Source organism: Pelmatolapia mariae, linkage group LG17, assembly GCF_036321145.2.
Source record: "Pelmatolapia mariae isolate MD_Pm_ZW linkage group LG17, Pm_UMD_F_2, whole genome shotgun sequence".
In the NCBI taxonomy this organism is placed as follows: Eukaryota; Metazoa; Chordata; class Actinopteri; order Cichliformes; family Cichlidae; genus Pelmatolapia; species Pelmatolapia mariae.
The window spans coordinates 1,393,066-1,408,907 of record NC_086242.1 but is presented as its reverse complement, the minus strand read 5'-3'; the positions used below and the strand labels follow the sequence as shown (position 1 = coordinate 1,408,907).

Below are 15,842 nucleotides of genomic sequence, written 5' to 3'. Positions count from 1 at the left end.
ATTGCAGCTTGTAAATAAATCATCTGCCCAACAAGGCTGCTGAACCTATGAGTCATTTGCCACCAAGGTCAGTGGACATCTTGCCCTTTCATTTCACAATCCAATCACTTTTGAATAACCACAGTCAATACTTGAAAATGCCGAAGCTCGCAGTGTTAGGCGCAGTCTGGCTCTGCTCACTCCCATGTTAAAAAAACAACAACAAAACAAACGAACAAAAGAAAAGAAAATACAAAAAAAAAGATTTTTTGTTGACAAAGATCATCATTATTTCTCGATTCATTTCTACAAGTAAAAATACACGTTTCTGTCCATGTTCAGGTTTTATATTTTGAGGCATCCATGTAAGAATTAGCGGTTTCCAAAAATCCAGATTCCCCAATTAGCGAGTGAGACTGAGGGAGAGAAAGGGAGAAAAAAGGAGAAGCTCCACTCCACACAGCAGCATGTGAAGGGTTAAACAAGACCCCGTCGTATTTTCATGCATCTTCTGCTTTTGACAGATGAAAAATGTCAACTGTCCTGTTTGTATTTGGGAGTTTTTGCACTATTCATCTGCTTCATTAGTGCCTGCTGCTCCTAGCCCCTGACAGCTGCCGGCCCCCTGCTCTCACACACACACACACACACACACACACACCATAAAGATGCATACCCACACACACACACACACACACACACACACAAACACTCACTCACTCCTTTTTTCAGACTGTGTCGTCGCAACGGTTTAGATGATTGACTCACTCTCTGACCCCTGAGCCCCCGGTGTGTGTGCGCGATTGTGTGTGTATGTGTGTATGCTTCATTGATATTCGAGAGACATACAATGCACACGCATGCCTGCTGTCTGTCTGAGGGTGTGAGCTGCTGGTGGCAGAACACACGCACACGTAGGTTTGTGCTTCTATATTTGTGAGGACCGTCGCTGACACGATACACTTCCCAGCCCCTCGTCCTGAAATGTAACATCACGGCTTCACAGGGAAACCCCAATGCAAACCACCACCTTAGCTGATTTATATCCTAACTCTAAACCAACTCGTAACCCTCAAGCAGCTGTTTCAAAGTCTATCATAAAGTAATGACTATCAGAACAGCCTCACGTCACGTTGTTCTCTGCTCTGCATTTGGCCAGGTCATGTATAGGTAGCATCCCTCCCTAAAAAGGTCTGCATAGGGCCTTCCAGTTTAATTAACATTGATCTCACACGCTCGCTCTCCAGCTCCTCTCCCTGTACGCCAATTAAAGGAGCTGCGTGAGGCTCCCGTCTCCCCCCTCCCAACCACCTTCATCCCTCGAGCCTTTACGGCCTGAGACTAAAGAGCTCCTCACAAATCCTCAGTTATAAATAAAAATACACACAGAACCATAAATCGTATCAAAATAAAAACCTATATTTGTGTTTTCATCCTGTCTCTTTCTCACATATGCACCTAAACGCCTGCAGCACTAGTTTGGTTTCACATCACAATGTCAGGCCTGCCTTTGGACACAAGTGTGTGTGTGTGTGTGTGTGTGTGTGTGTGTGTGTGTGTGTGTGTGTGTGTGTGTGTGTATAAAATCGACTGCCTAATTAAAATCTACAAATAATATTTTGTTAATAAAGTTTGACAGATAAGCAGGTAGAGCCACTTTTATTCATGCTTCACTCGTAGATTCAAAAACACCCAGAAAAAAGCCTTTAAAAACAAAAGTCTCTGTGTTGCTGCCATACTGAGGGTTAGCCACAGCTCATCACATGCAAACGCCAGCTGCTGAGAGGAACCGGCATTTTTGGGCCTCGTAAAAGCTCCAGCAAAACAAGAGGGGAGGGGGCGCGGGGCACAGTCAGAGGTACGGATGGTTACGCTCCATACAGGAAGGAGACGCATTCCAGTAAAACTTCTCAACATATTCTCCTCCTCTAACTTTAAGACCAAAACAGAAACCGCAAGAGATCTATGCAAGCAGGCGACCCACAGTGTGTGTGTGTGTGTGTGTGTGTGTGTGTGTGTGTGTGTGTGTGTGTGTGTGTGTCGTACTGATTCAAGTATGAGGTGGTTTCGACTGTAACGAGCGCTAGCAGACAGCAGTCTCATTGCCTGCCCTGCAACCATGTGACCATGTCGCCGTGGGAGACAACCCAGCTGAGCGTCCCCGTTTACGGCGGTGTCGATGGTTTGGGCGGAGGGCGCGGGGCGGGGCCAGATGATGTAATGAAGTTGGACACAACAAGAAGGGGATCAAACAGAATGGGAGATGAAGACGGACGCAGATACAATGACCAGGTATTGACGTGCGGCCCCCTGGACCCGAACTTAACCCCCAGGCACAAGGATGAAAAACGCAGGCTCTCTCAAACTCCCGGGGTTACAAACGCACGCACGCTCGCGGACGCACGCGCTCAAAAACCAGCGCGATCCTCGACTCCTATTGTACTGAAATCAATGAGCACCGAAGGGATCAGGCGTGGATTTCTGTGTGAATTCCTTATGCCTGAAGGTTAAGTGAGGAAAAGGAAGGGAGAAAGCTGAAGATGTGAGCAAAGAGGAATGGAGAAGAGAGTTTTGGAGAGAGGCAAGTTTCCTGACAACGAATGCACCGTGGAGCCCTCTCAGTAAGAAAAGTGCAAGGCGAGAGACTGCTCTTCAAAGAGAATATGCATGGCGTGGTGAGCGCTGCTCTGGTAACAATAAGCTTGTAAAATCTTTATCTCCACAGGCACCTTGCATGGCTCACCTTGACCTGATGGCTGGAGTTCTGTCTTTGCTCTTGTACCTGCAGTACTTTCTCTCTGAATGAGCACCCCCCATCTTTCTCCTCGCTCCAGCAATCTATAACCCCGCTCTCGCTTTTTTCCTCTTTCACTTCTTCCCCTCTGCTCCCAAACCTTCCATCTCCTCTCTTTTCATTCACTCTTATGACTCCTTCTGCCTATTCCCTCACCCTTCTCCAGCTTCCTATATTGTTCATATATAGATTCTAAACTTTTTCACCCTCCATCTTTCTTCCTTGCCTTCTGGCTTACTCAAAGAGAAACAGTCTCATCCATTTTTCACTTTTGCTCTCGAGCTCACTCCCAGATGCTCCTCATCTCTGGTCTCCATCTTACTTTCTCTGTATTTAGTCTAGACTGTGACGCCAGTGAAATGCATGAAAGATCAAAGTGCTGTGTGCCGGCTAAAACTGGAAAACAATTGATGCCTGGGATGCAGCACATGATGAAAGTTTTAACAAATGGACAGACAGCGGCCAGTTGGAAAATGTTACCGTAACACCAAAGTTGTGTGTAAAGAGTAAAGGCTGGGACTGATGTAGATCCTACGCAGCCCAGCTGTTTTCTTAACAGTAACAGGAGCGGCTTCCGTGCAAGCAATCAGACAAATGCACAGAAACACTGAATGTGACCTACAGCATCCACATCCTTCAACCAACCACAGACGTGCACTGCCGCAGTGCATTGTGGGGAGCTAATTAGCATGAAGGACTGTGGTCTCTGAGCAACCATGACCTGCAAGCTGAGCTCAAACTTCTTCCTTACGCGTTCTCCACCTCTGTGCCTGAGGCGCTTTAGAGAAGGTGTAGTCACTGGTGCGTTGAAATGCAGCCCAAATGATCAGCAGCTCAGGGGAGTTGGGAGAGACGAGGGGAGGAAAACGTGGGCATTTCCTCAGCCCGCAGTGTGTTTCTGACTTTGTGCCCGGCCGTGTGTGTCTGCGTGCGCGCGCTGCACGGGAACGCCGGCGAGCTGCAATGTCAGATTGACTGCTATCATCCGTGTCTATCATCGTTCTGCTCCTCACTCCTTTCCCTTTGTTCCCTCTGTGTGTGCTCCTCCTGGGCTTGTCTCCACTCAGTGTGGTCTACAGCAGCGCCCTGTGGTGGTTTGCTCCCGACTAATCAAACTAGTCAGTGTCACCGGAAAGCTTCATCTAAAACACATGGCCATGTCAGTTCCCTTCACTCAGCAGACTTTCAATGTTTAGCAGGTCTACAGAGCAGACTGCGAGGCCGGAGACGAGCCGCGATCAGAGGAGAGGAAAACAACGGCGACAGAACATCTAGAAGATAATATCACTAACAAAGTGTGCATGTTTGTATTTTTCCCATTACTACTTGTGGAGAAATGTGTACATATCTTCATGCACGACGATGGATGAGAACGGGTTGTTTACACGTGTCAGCCCGTGTGTTCTCGTGTCACTCCTACCGTCGAGTGCGAGGTGACAGTGTGTGCACACGTTCCCAGTTTACCTCATAGAGCAGGCATCCTAGCGACCAGATGTCAGATTTGAAGTTGTAGCCGTTTTCATGTATCCTCTCCGGTGACATGTAGTAAGGAGTACCCACTGGAACACGGTGGGAGGAGGGAGGGGGAAGAGAAATGGACGAAACAGGAAACAGGACAAAAACAAAATGAGCGTTAACATTTTGCAAACCTGTTTTTCCTCCACATCAACAACAACACCCACACGGCTCACACAGGGTTGGAGGTTCAACATGTTTCTGTACCAAAGTGTGTCGTCTGTGTCATTTTTAAATAAGCTTGGATGTGAGGTCACATATCAGCACACATACCAAGACCGTGCATGCAAGTTCAAGACAACACAAAGCTGTGTACACACACACACACACACACACACACACACACACACACACACACAAAAAAACCATTTATCAATCACTTTTGATTACTGGGGCTCCGTAATGATCTGAAACAGCAGTCAGAGGATACGCCCGGGGAGCGCTGGGCACGTTTCTGGTTTTGAAACTCAAGAATCCCAAACTGCCACAGCGAATGGCAGCGCTCCAGAAAATCAGACCGTCGCCCAACTGGACACAACGAAGAACCGCAGCGCGGCATACAGTCGTGACTCTGCAGGATGAGTTTGATGGCGAGCTTTGATTTTTTTTATCTGCTTTCTGTTTCTTGTGATTTCCCATGTAAAAATCTACCAAGTCAAATAAAGTTAAATATAAACATAACAGCTAAATATGCTCAATAATAATCAACATTAGCTTGAATGCTTTTTAGGCTCCATGCTGATTATTAACCTGACACTAAGGGGTTATTTTGTATCATGTTTTATTATTTCAATGGTCAGTTTTTAACTTTATCGACTTAAAAGTCAATTCACGCACTGTAATCGATGTTTCCAGATTTCGGCAGACCTCTGCAAAGCGTGATTTTAGCGTTAGTGTTGTAACTAATGTGACGACGGCGCTTCAGAATAACATCACTACAGTTAAACAAAAACGCTGCCTGCTGAGTCATGAATCCTCTTAGAAAATAATGTCATCACTCAGAAAATCCACTGAGATCAGAACAAAGTCAAACGGGCTCTAGATGTTGGAGATCTGAACCCTCTGATTTTTGTTAAGGAGCATCAATAAGATAAGGAACATTTATTTATTGCAACAGGCTGCTCTGATCCTAAAACAAGACTGCAGAAGCACCTTTTTGTTATCCTGCTCTCTATCACAGTTGTTTGATTTAGTGAAGCCAAAACAACCCAACTATTCTAAGGTGTAACCAAAAGAATTAAATCTTAAATATTACTTGACGTTACAGACTGACTAAAATCACTACAGGAGTGTTTTTATGGCTCCGAAACACACAAAAAAGTATTAATTAAATGGAGTGGTGTTTCTTCTTTGTTTGTTTGATCCAAACCTGATCAGTCTTGCCCCAAGCACATAAACAAAACGTGACACGGGAAACGTGCAGAGCCAGGAGGAAGAGTTTTTATGGACTTGTTGGGTTTAAAATACACACAAACAGCTGAGGGAAGCTGGGAGGGTGGGAACAGCTCTGGAGTGGAAAGAACTCGGGAGAAACGTCAGCCTGCGTGAAAACGTAACTGTCGTCACTGCACGCGCTTAGCGTTCTCTTACGCTGGTGTGCGGGGCTATTCTGCACATTAACAGGTCTGAGGAAGCTCGAATCGTGTAATTGCATTTAATAAAACTATTACAGAGGGGGCATTAGATTTGAAGTCTGTGGGAACCAAAATGAAAGAGAACGGCTTTAATTTTGGTGCAGATCTAATTGGGTCGAGAAAACATGCTTTTCTGTTAAATGTGTGATTGTGAATAATGAAGTGTTACCTGTCAGTCCAAAAATAATCAGCATCTGCACGGCAGAGAAGAAGCCAGAGAGCCAGTGGAAGAATACATGATACTGGGAATCGCTGTTTTAATTGGTCATCAGGTTGTGTGTGTGTGTGTGTGTGTGTGTGTGCTGTGAGGTCTCATGGTGCGGTCTGAACAGGCTCCCTTAACATTCATTATTAGTTGATTAAAAAGAATGAGCTTCTCTTATGCTAATAGTGGCATAAAAAAGGCAGCAGCGCCGGCTCGGCTCCTTCAGCAAGCTGAATTAAGGCCACATTACTTATTCATGCAAATAAATTGAAAGTCATGTTGGGATTGATTTCCATTATTGTGAATAGCAATGACAACACTGTATTCTCTGCCTAACAGGATAAGTGTTGTATAGGAGGTGAGAAGCCATCCACAATAAAGCCCGTGCACTCGTGAATCTGCTGCAAATGCAACCAAAGCTCGTCCCGTTTTAGATACAACTATTGATTAGACTGCACCCATTGTAGCTTATTAACACTGTCATATCAATGCTAAGTAAAGCATTTACATTACCAGGATAAACCTAATCTGTGTGCCACTCCAAAGCTATCGCTGCATTTCTCATTAGCAGCCGTTCTGAACCAACCCCACACCAATGAAACCTTTATGGTTTTCTTTGCATTTATATTATGCCTCTGTGTTTATGCCTGCTTTTATAACACAACCAAGGCTTTATATGAACGCGTAAAATCCCAAAATCATTTCCAACATCGACCTATGCGATCCTCCCCTTCTGTTTTTTCCTTTTCCTCGTTCACCCCCAGAACTCATCGTTAACACCTTTCTCATTACAGGTGTTAATTACAGGTATATTATATTACTGCCAATTGGCAGTAATAAGTAGTTATTCACTTCCTCTTCCTGGTCCTACTCTTTCTTTCAATCGTTTAGAGCTTAAATGCAAGTATCCACCTTAAATCTAAGTAACCTCAGCAGCTCGGTGTTCTTAATATTGATTTGATTTTTTGGTTGGTATTATATCTGGAAGTTTGGATACTGTGTACATTAATGTGCACGTATATTGCAAATTTCTGCATGATTATCTACCTCTGCATGAGTGTGTGCATAAATTCAGACCGTATGAATGTGCATCTGTGTGCACAGACACATCCATACATGAGACAAAAAGACTGTCTCTCTCAGCGTGGGCAAGAGTGTAAAGAGAAAATGTCTGTGTGTATGTGTGTGCGTGTGTGTGTCTGTGTGTGTGCGTTTGTGTGTGTGTCTGTGTGTATGTGTGTGTGCGTGCGTGTGTGTGTGTAGGGGGTCTGCAGCTGACTTGAAAGCCTAGGAGCTGACAGGCTGTATGCCTGGACCTCCATCTCAGCTCCACCGCCCTGCTCTACTGTTCAGCTGTGTGGCTGGGCTCATTACATACCCACGCGATTGCACGCACACACACACACAGACACACACACCTCTTCCTCACAGTTTTTCTTTCCATCCTTCTTTCTCGCTCTCGCGTTCCTTCTTCTCCTCCATTTTTCCTGTCACTTTTGTCATATTCTGCTCTTACTCTGCTCCTACTAACTTTTCTTTCTTTTTTCTCCTCTTCTTCTGTCACTCTGTCACACTCTTCTCTAACACCTGGGACATTGTACACTTCTTTTTCTGTTTCTTTGTCACCCTTTCTTCATTTCTTATGCTTCTTTCCTTTTGTGACATTTTGCTTTCTCCTCTCTTTCTCACTTCACTCTCTCAGTATTGGTTCCCTTCTACTCTCAGATTCTAGTATCCTCACACCTTCTCCATCTCTCTCCTTCACCTACACCTTCGTCCTTATCTGACTAAAGTCAAAGCACTAGAGGGAGGGATGGAGAAAAGCTATAGCCAGAGCAGTGGGAGAGAGGTGGCAAAGAAAGAGAGGAGATCTGCAGGGATTCGGAAGTGTCAAAGGGAAAGAGGGCGGAAGCACGACACGCTCCTAGTCCCTAATGTGGACAGGTCTCACTAACCTATAGACGCTGCACGCCTCTATAGAACGAGATCATACATAAATATCTGCATGTGTGCAGTTAATGTTTCAAACATCTCACATGCATCCTTCACAAGCTTATTCAAATTCATGCAAGACCATGAGACAGCCCTGGAGAGATGGAACTAAATATATTTATGCCAAGGTTTGATTTAATTTAGCTTTGTTGTTTACTGCACTTTGTATGAACTTTAATTAATAATATTATAGAATTAACAAGAAAACATTATAAAAATATTATTTGCATACTTAATCTAAAGAAATATGTTGACAGCATCAGATTAATGACGGGGGTATTCAAGTTGACCCCTCTGCTTGTCCTCTGTCGGCCTAAAGAGGGCGCTGTGGACTCAGCGTTTAATGAGCAATCACAGACGCTTTCACCCCGCTCTGCAGGCACTGCAGGATGCTTAGCTGATAGGGCTTCTGTTGACTTGATCATGTGATTCACACTTTCTCAAAGGCTGAGCCGCTGCTGTACGAGGCTGAGAATAGCACGCTGTTTGTGGTAATAACAGTCTGACATAGGGAAGTGAGATGGTGTGAACGGCAGTACTTATATTTGTCCAAGGAATTCTTTTTTTCCTACTTTTTCCAATCTATGAAGTATCTGAAATTGCCCAGAGGATACTGGATAGCACCTTCACGTACCGCAGAAAGGCCAAGGTATAACCAGTGTTACCGAGTCCCATCAATGATCAGTAACACGTTTTATTATATTTTTCTGGGCGCTTGACTATTTTAATAAAGCAGTGCAACACATCACTTGACCATTTTAATACAGAACATGCAGAAGAAGGACAGACAAGCACAACAAAGGTATGCACATGTGCAGTTTCTGGGCTATATTTCTAAAACACCCAATAAAATATCAAAAATCATTTGCATGAAATAAGCAGCCGTCGCTTATTTGTATGTGCTGTTGCTAAGATGCTGCGTTTAAACACAGCAAAAAAAAAAAAAAGGGGGAATTTTGTATGAATTTTAACCAATAATTATTCTAAAAAAGAGAATTTGATAATTTTTTTCTTACTTGGGGAAGATTGCCAGCATGCCTCTGTGTCTATACTAAAATATAGAGACTTTATTAAACATAATCAGCACAATGCTCTGTCCTCACTCCTGTTGACATGTTCAAGGTTTAAAATAGACTTCATGAACAGATGTGTCACTATTACACACAAAGAGGAGACGGACTAAAAACACCAAACAGTGCAGAAAACTAATCACTGTAACTGCAAAGCACCTTATTTGTGCTAAAAACCAAACTACTTGGCCATCAGGTCATCCTAACACCGTGCTGTTCCTTAACAATAAAAACTATTGCACTGACTGCAAGAGGCAGTCATATGTGTATAGGATATGTCACATTTTAAAATTAACCAAACGGACAAAGACTTAATTACTGCAGGGCTTCAATGACAGTTCTCTCTTCCTTAAACAAAAATAACGCGGTTTTATTTCCTCTGTGACAAACACACCCATCAACTCTACAATAACCGCGATTGTAAAGCGGAGCAGTCTCAATCGGACCTCTGTGTCGCCAGCCTCAGTTTTCATCTGTGTCAGGGTTAAAGGTCAAGGTAACAGGAAGCAGCTAAGTGGCCAGCGGAGGTGCCGGGCGCAGAACGGCGCAGGCAGAATGACTACATGACACATGGCTCTGAGCTGCCCGTGCCTAATGAAACACATCCAACACTGGGAGATTACTGAGCAGTGGGGGGTTGTTGGTGTATCCACATATGTACAGAGTGCTATAACTTACCTAGCGAGTGAGCAGCAGTTGTTTTAGAGCTGAAGAATCGCCCCAGTCCCAAGTCTCCTAGCTTAACTACTCCAGTAGCTGTGATGAATACGTTGGCTGGCTTTATATCTGAAAGTGAAGGAAGAGTGACAGCTTGCAAACGATAATTTCTTCATATTAATTCAGGAAAGTTTTACTTTTAGTCTCTACTAAATAAACATGACTGAACTGGAAGCATAAAGTCCATTATTGAAAATATCATTTTAGTTAACGTGGACATTAACATAGTTTCAAACACCTTGGTAATGTGACCCACGTCGGGCTTTGAAATTTACTACTCCCGTATAACTGTAAGCGGCTTTTGAATAGGCCGTCTCTGCTAAGTGGTCATTAAAGCTCAGAGCTCAGGGTTCATTAGTGTCCCTAAGCCCTAATCAAAGTCGGTCCAAACGGAAGTACATCACCTGTAACTGTGTGTGTGTGTGTGTGTGTGTGTGTGTGTGTGTGTGTGTGTGTGTGTGTGTGTGTGTGTGTGTGTGTGTGTGTGTGTAGCCTATGCATGTGAATCCAGGACTCGACTTGACTGGGCCCTATTGAAAGCACGTGCGCCCATAAACACTGTGTTCTCTGGTCTATGTATTGTTTAACACCTACACTTAAGCCCCCGCCTTATGAAACACGGTCATTCACACTAAAGAAAATTCACTTTAAGCACATTGACTTTGAACTAAAAAGCACCTTTACAGAAAAACACTGAACATTTTCCAACATTTTTCAGCATTCTCACTTCGATTTAGCGAGCTACTAAAAATACTTGAACAGCTCACGTTGCCAGACGTGGATCCAACTTACTAACAGTTATAGACCATAAACTGTTTTTAAGTGGACGTCTTCACTGAATGTTTCTTTTAGTCTTGGACTAGACTTAGTCCACGTCTGGGAAACCTACTGACAGCCAGTGCCGCAAACTACTCATAAGTTCTTTTTCCTTATATTATGTTGTGTAATAATACACTCAGGATTACATCAGATTTTATATGAGCTCTACTGGGTCTCGTAGTTAAATCCAGTCCATTTCTTGTCACTCCCGTGCTGAGAGCAGATCCGTGCACACAAATTTGTAAGTAATCTTAAATATTCAAGGTAGCACAGAATCCCCAAAAATAAAATAAAAGACAAATTTAAGGGATTTTCCAAGACTAATGAATGAAAAAGTCCTCTAATTGTTTGTGTTAATAAGAGTGTGGGTTGTGTGCATACCTCTGTGCATAACTCTCCGAGAGTGCATATGTTCAAGCGCACTGCAGAGCTGAACAAAGTACTTCCACACTGTTCTCTCTGGGATAAGCCTTCTCTGCTTCTTAAAGTGCTGTAAAGTAAATACAAACACACACACACACACACACACACACACACACACACACACACACACACACACACACACACACACACACACACACAATCAGGACATCAAAGTAAAAATGACATACAAGTGAAGGAAGGAACAAACAAAACATTTTTATTATAAATGGAAAATGTCCCGTGTGGCACAGAATACAATTCCAAGTGTGTGTCTTTGTACAGTATCGCTCCCGTTCTCTGCGACTCCGCTCCTAATGCGACCCAGACTCTCCTCTAGGTCTGTCCCTTTGCTTAACCGAGCCCCTTCTCATTTTCTCTATGGTCTACAATAGAAAGCACATGCATCCTCAGAGACGGGCAGAAGAAATTTGTGGTACCATCTAAAACTCTCCCATCTGGCACGCAGCACTTTTGTTAGGTGCAGCTTTCTGTGGCACGGTGGCTCCAGTAGTTTAAAAAGTTTATTTATTTATTTCCGGAGAGCCGAGTGTTCTCATTCATCAAACTGGTCCCTGTCAAGAAAAGGCCTCGTGATGACAGAGCTTATTGATCTACGATGGCTGAAACTAAGAACTGATGATAGGAGCTCCTCCTCAAACAGCAGTGCAGACTAACCAAATGCATAAAGTATGGCTGACATCAGAGTTTTATGGGGTGGCTCCATTTGCAGGGTGAAAAAAAAAAGTCTGGCTTGTATGCATACGAGAATTAAGTATTTAGAACAAATTATTTAGAAAAATTCAAAGTGGAACGCTCCAGTAAGTTACCTGCCTGAAACGCTGATGCACTGCTCACACACCACCAAAGGTTAATAACATATGTAACTGAAACAGGAATGTACATGTATGATGTAGATGATGACTGAGAAATACTAGTGGAAATTGACTGTATCGGCCCGTGGCACTGGCTGTCGCTGCTCTGCTTCAAATCAGACCAAATTTAATGATGCCGGGAAACTTTATTGTTTTCCTGAGATGAAAGGAGAACAAATAGTAACAAAAGTGGCTACTTTTAAAATTGTTACTATAAACAATGTTACTATAACCAATTCTAAACTTCAGGGCCAATAGCAACAGCAATGCTTAAAATGATCATCAATAAACATATTTTTGTTTCCTTATTTTCTGTTTGTAAACATTTACTCAAATGTTTTCTGTTTACACAGTTAGACCCAGCTTTAGGCTGGGCTCTTTATTTAGTAACAAGCTGCAGTTTTAAGGTCGTTCCAGTCTTCATCGCATTTCATCTGAAACATTTAGCAAACATAAAGTGGAAATCATGCTACAACTAAAAATATGCCCCCGACACTGCGACAATAATCTTGTTAAAATCAGTCAACATGAACAATTTCAGCGAGCCAAACGTCTGATGTTTGATATCGCTGCATTATGCAATCTGTGCATCCTGACCGTTTCTGTGTTTTTGCCACACAGAAGAATGTGATCATCAGTGAAGAAGAAGCAAGTCACAGGATAGGGCTGTTAATTATTGCAGAATATAAAAAGAGATTTTAAAAAAGAGGAAATGAAAGATGTGAGAGTGTAAACAGTCTAACGATGGGAGCCAGTAAAGGAAACGATGCAGGTGAGGGTGAGAGATGCAGAAAATTAAGGTGTGGAAGAAAGGAAGGATAGAGATGGATGGAAGGAGAGAGGGAGGGATAGACCTTGGCCTACATCCAAACAAAGCCTCAGTGAGGAGCCATTCTTCCTTTGCCCTCCCATTTCCATATCAGAGGACCGTTTGATGTCAATGGGGGAGCACATAGACGCCCACCGACACCACCACCGCGCTCTTCTCCACGCCTTTAACAGCAAACACTGCACATGCAATATTCTGTAAGTGCATGCAAATCAAGGACCATTTGATTTCATTTGAATTCTGAGATGGTCAGAAAGAGAGGGAGTAATAGAGAAGCGAGGGAGAGAGAGAGAATATGTTAGAGCAGCGTGGAGGACGAGAAATCAAACAGAATAAAAAATGTTAAACTCATGCATGGGGGGTGCGTCTGTTTTACATATGGCACACTGTACTTGTGTGTTTACTTCACATTATGGCCACGGAGGGGGGGCGACTGAGCCCTGGCACGCACCTCTGGACTGCCACTGTTACACTGCAAAAACATATCATTTAGAGCGGTGCAGAAGACAAATGGTGCAGAGAAGAGGCGTGTACACGTGAGTGTGTGTTGTCAGCAGCCATAAGGATGTGACACAGCTCCCAGCGTCCTCGGCAGCTTAGCTAAGATAGAGGTGACGCTCCGCGGTTTGTTGTCTCACCTCTGCAGACTGCCGTGTTACGTCTCTGTAAAGTGCATCTCTGAACATTTGGTGGCATGCTCGTATATTGTTTGCTTACACAGTGCACCATATGTATCGAGTGTATGTGTACCGGATATATATCTGTGTGTGCGTGCTGCTGAGCCTGCCATGTTCACTCTCTTGTACCACTAATCCTCGCCTCTCCTAATTTGCTGTGTTGAACTATGCGGATGTGGAGCTGCTGAGTATGACTGCAAACAGCTTGTCGAGCTGTGCTGATACAACGCTGCAGCATCATTTATGCATGGGAGAAGACCAGGCTTTTTACATGCACACCACTAATTTGCTATACTGGCAGGTTTTTATAATAACGGGAGGTTTGGTCGAGCTCAAAGACGAGGGTGAGCCTGGGATATAATCACTGCTACTTCTGAACAATCCTGCTCAGTTCCTGCGTGGAGAAAGCTAACAGGCTGAGGCTTAATGCACGGTCGTGTGGATCAAAGCAACACATTATGTGCTTAATGCTATTACACATTTGATCTGACTTTCACTCTGCATTTAGCTTATTGGTCAGCGCTTGTGAAGGGTACAGTCGTTCAGGTACTGATGCAAAAACGCATAAAACCTCAAATAAACTGAACTGAATTGAACTACAAATGAAGAAGATAAATAAATAAATCAGACATTTGTTCTCGGACATCTAAACACTTAACAAAGTGAGTGTTACCATAGTGTGCTGGTTTGTACAACAAGCACCAAAATCCTGGTTTGAGCCCAGATGGAGACAAATCCATCCGGTATTTGTCTCCATCTGGGAGAACTGACAGGAAGGGTCACATGGCATAACAATCGTAGTGGTGTAGTAAAAAAAGAAACAACAAAAAACCATTTGTGTACAGAATATTTTTATCATTACATTTACATTAAAACCAATGGTTCATTCCATGTGTGGCAACTATGACGCTGGTTTGTGAAGTCCCTGTTTTGAGGCCTCAGTGTTTGATTGTTGGTGCTGCTGTGTTGACTTTTCAGACATGGAATAAAGAGCCTGGTGATTAACTAAGGCTCCAAACGTAGAGAGGAAGATGCATCCACAGACTGTTATATTTTCCTTGTATGAGGCTATAAAAATGTGTTCCTGCCATATTTCTGTGTTCTAACACGCGACCTGCTTCAGGAGCCTCCCGTGGTCACTCGAGGAACAGTTCACCGTGAACTTTTTGCCTTTTTCTGGCTTCACCTCGTTTCTTGTTTTTTTTGACGTTCATTCTCTACTGCAAGTTAAACCACTTCGTACTTTACAGGTTGACAGGTTAGTCAACCACAACACACTGTTCAATGTCCCGCTATGTCAACTTAAAGTCACTGTGAACGCTGCTTGGCGTTAGCTTCCTTCCAGAGTCTGTTGGCTCAAACGTGAGACGCAGAGACAATGAAGGTGACCTTCAGCCAGTGTTTCAGAAAACGCAGCTTTCTCCACAATTTTGAACCCTAATTTGAACTTTTTTCGAATTTTTTAAGAATTGAAATTCGACTTGAATTGACTTGTAAATTTGATAATGAATTTTTCTTTGGTTTGCTGAACTCAGAACTAACCCCTGTACGCAGATTTTAATGTTAATGACATTAAAACTCATTAAAACATAACTAAAACACAACTTCTCCTAAACGTCTGATGCAGTATCCTGTTACAAACCGCACTCACTTGGCCTTTATGACCAATAATCATTGCTTGTTTTTTTAACCATGTCTATTTCACAGCTGTGGCAAACACCAACATGTGGTGCTGAGATAAAAGGAGGCTGCGGGAGGCCCGGTGCGAGCTAGTGTTTAGTTTCAGTAAGGAATGGATGATTCACATTGACTCAATGTCCAGCAAGTCCAAATCCTGTAACGACAGGAGACCACAGACTTCCTGGCTTCATTCCTTCAGTCAAATAAAAAGTTTGCTAATCTTGTAATTATAACGCATAGTCAGCACTTATTTGCCTCTGCCGGTAATTCCTTCTGACACCAAACGATGCCGGGTTTGACCGGCTATTATTGTGACCAGGTATTATTCACCCTGACCATACTTCATACTGTGCAATCAGTTGTGTATCTCTAAAGTCATTCTCTGCACTGTAGCCTAACCCAGAGTACGAACACAACACCGAGAACATGTCTGCAGTGGATCTGCTCCTGCTGTGTGCATCTGTAGTCCACCTCAACACATCTACAGTCTGAAGGAGGCTGTAAAACTCTGAAAACGCTCTTTTTCATTATGAAAGACATAATGAAATAAATACCTGCACAACTGTTAAATGGTAACATATAGTTTGAAACACCTATTTATGATCTTTAAATTAAAACGCACCGTTGTCCATCTCA

At 43.3% G+C, this 15,842-nt stretch overlaps 1 protein-coding gene across 2 annotated transcripts in view; it reads right to left on the bottom strand.

The window, feature by feature from the left end:
* The window catches only part of nek7 (NIMA-related kinase 7), a 60,057-nt gene that overhangs the window by 6,512 nt on the left and 37,703 nt on the right, over positions 1-15,842 (bottom strand). For both annotated transcript variants that reach the window (XM_063460127.1, XM_063460126.1), the window contains exons 6-8: positions 11,107-11,215; positions 9,868-9,975; positions 4,238-4,332 (exon numbers count right to left, since the gene is read on the bottom strand). In XM_063460127.1, the coding sequence (XP_063316197.1) occupies positions 4,238-4,332; positions 9,868-9,975; positions 11,107-11,215 (312 nt within the window). The remainder of the gene's footprint in view (positions 1-4,237; positions 4,333-9,867; positions 9,976-11,106; positions 11,216-15,842) is intronic.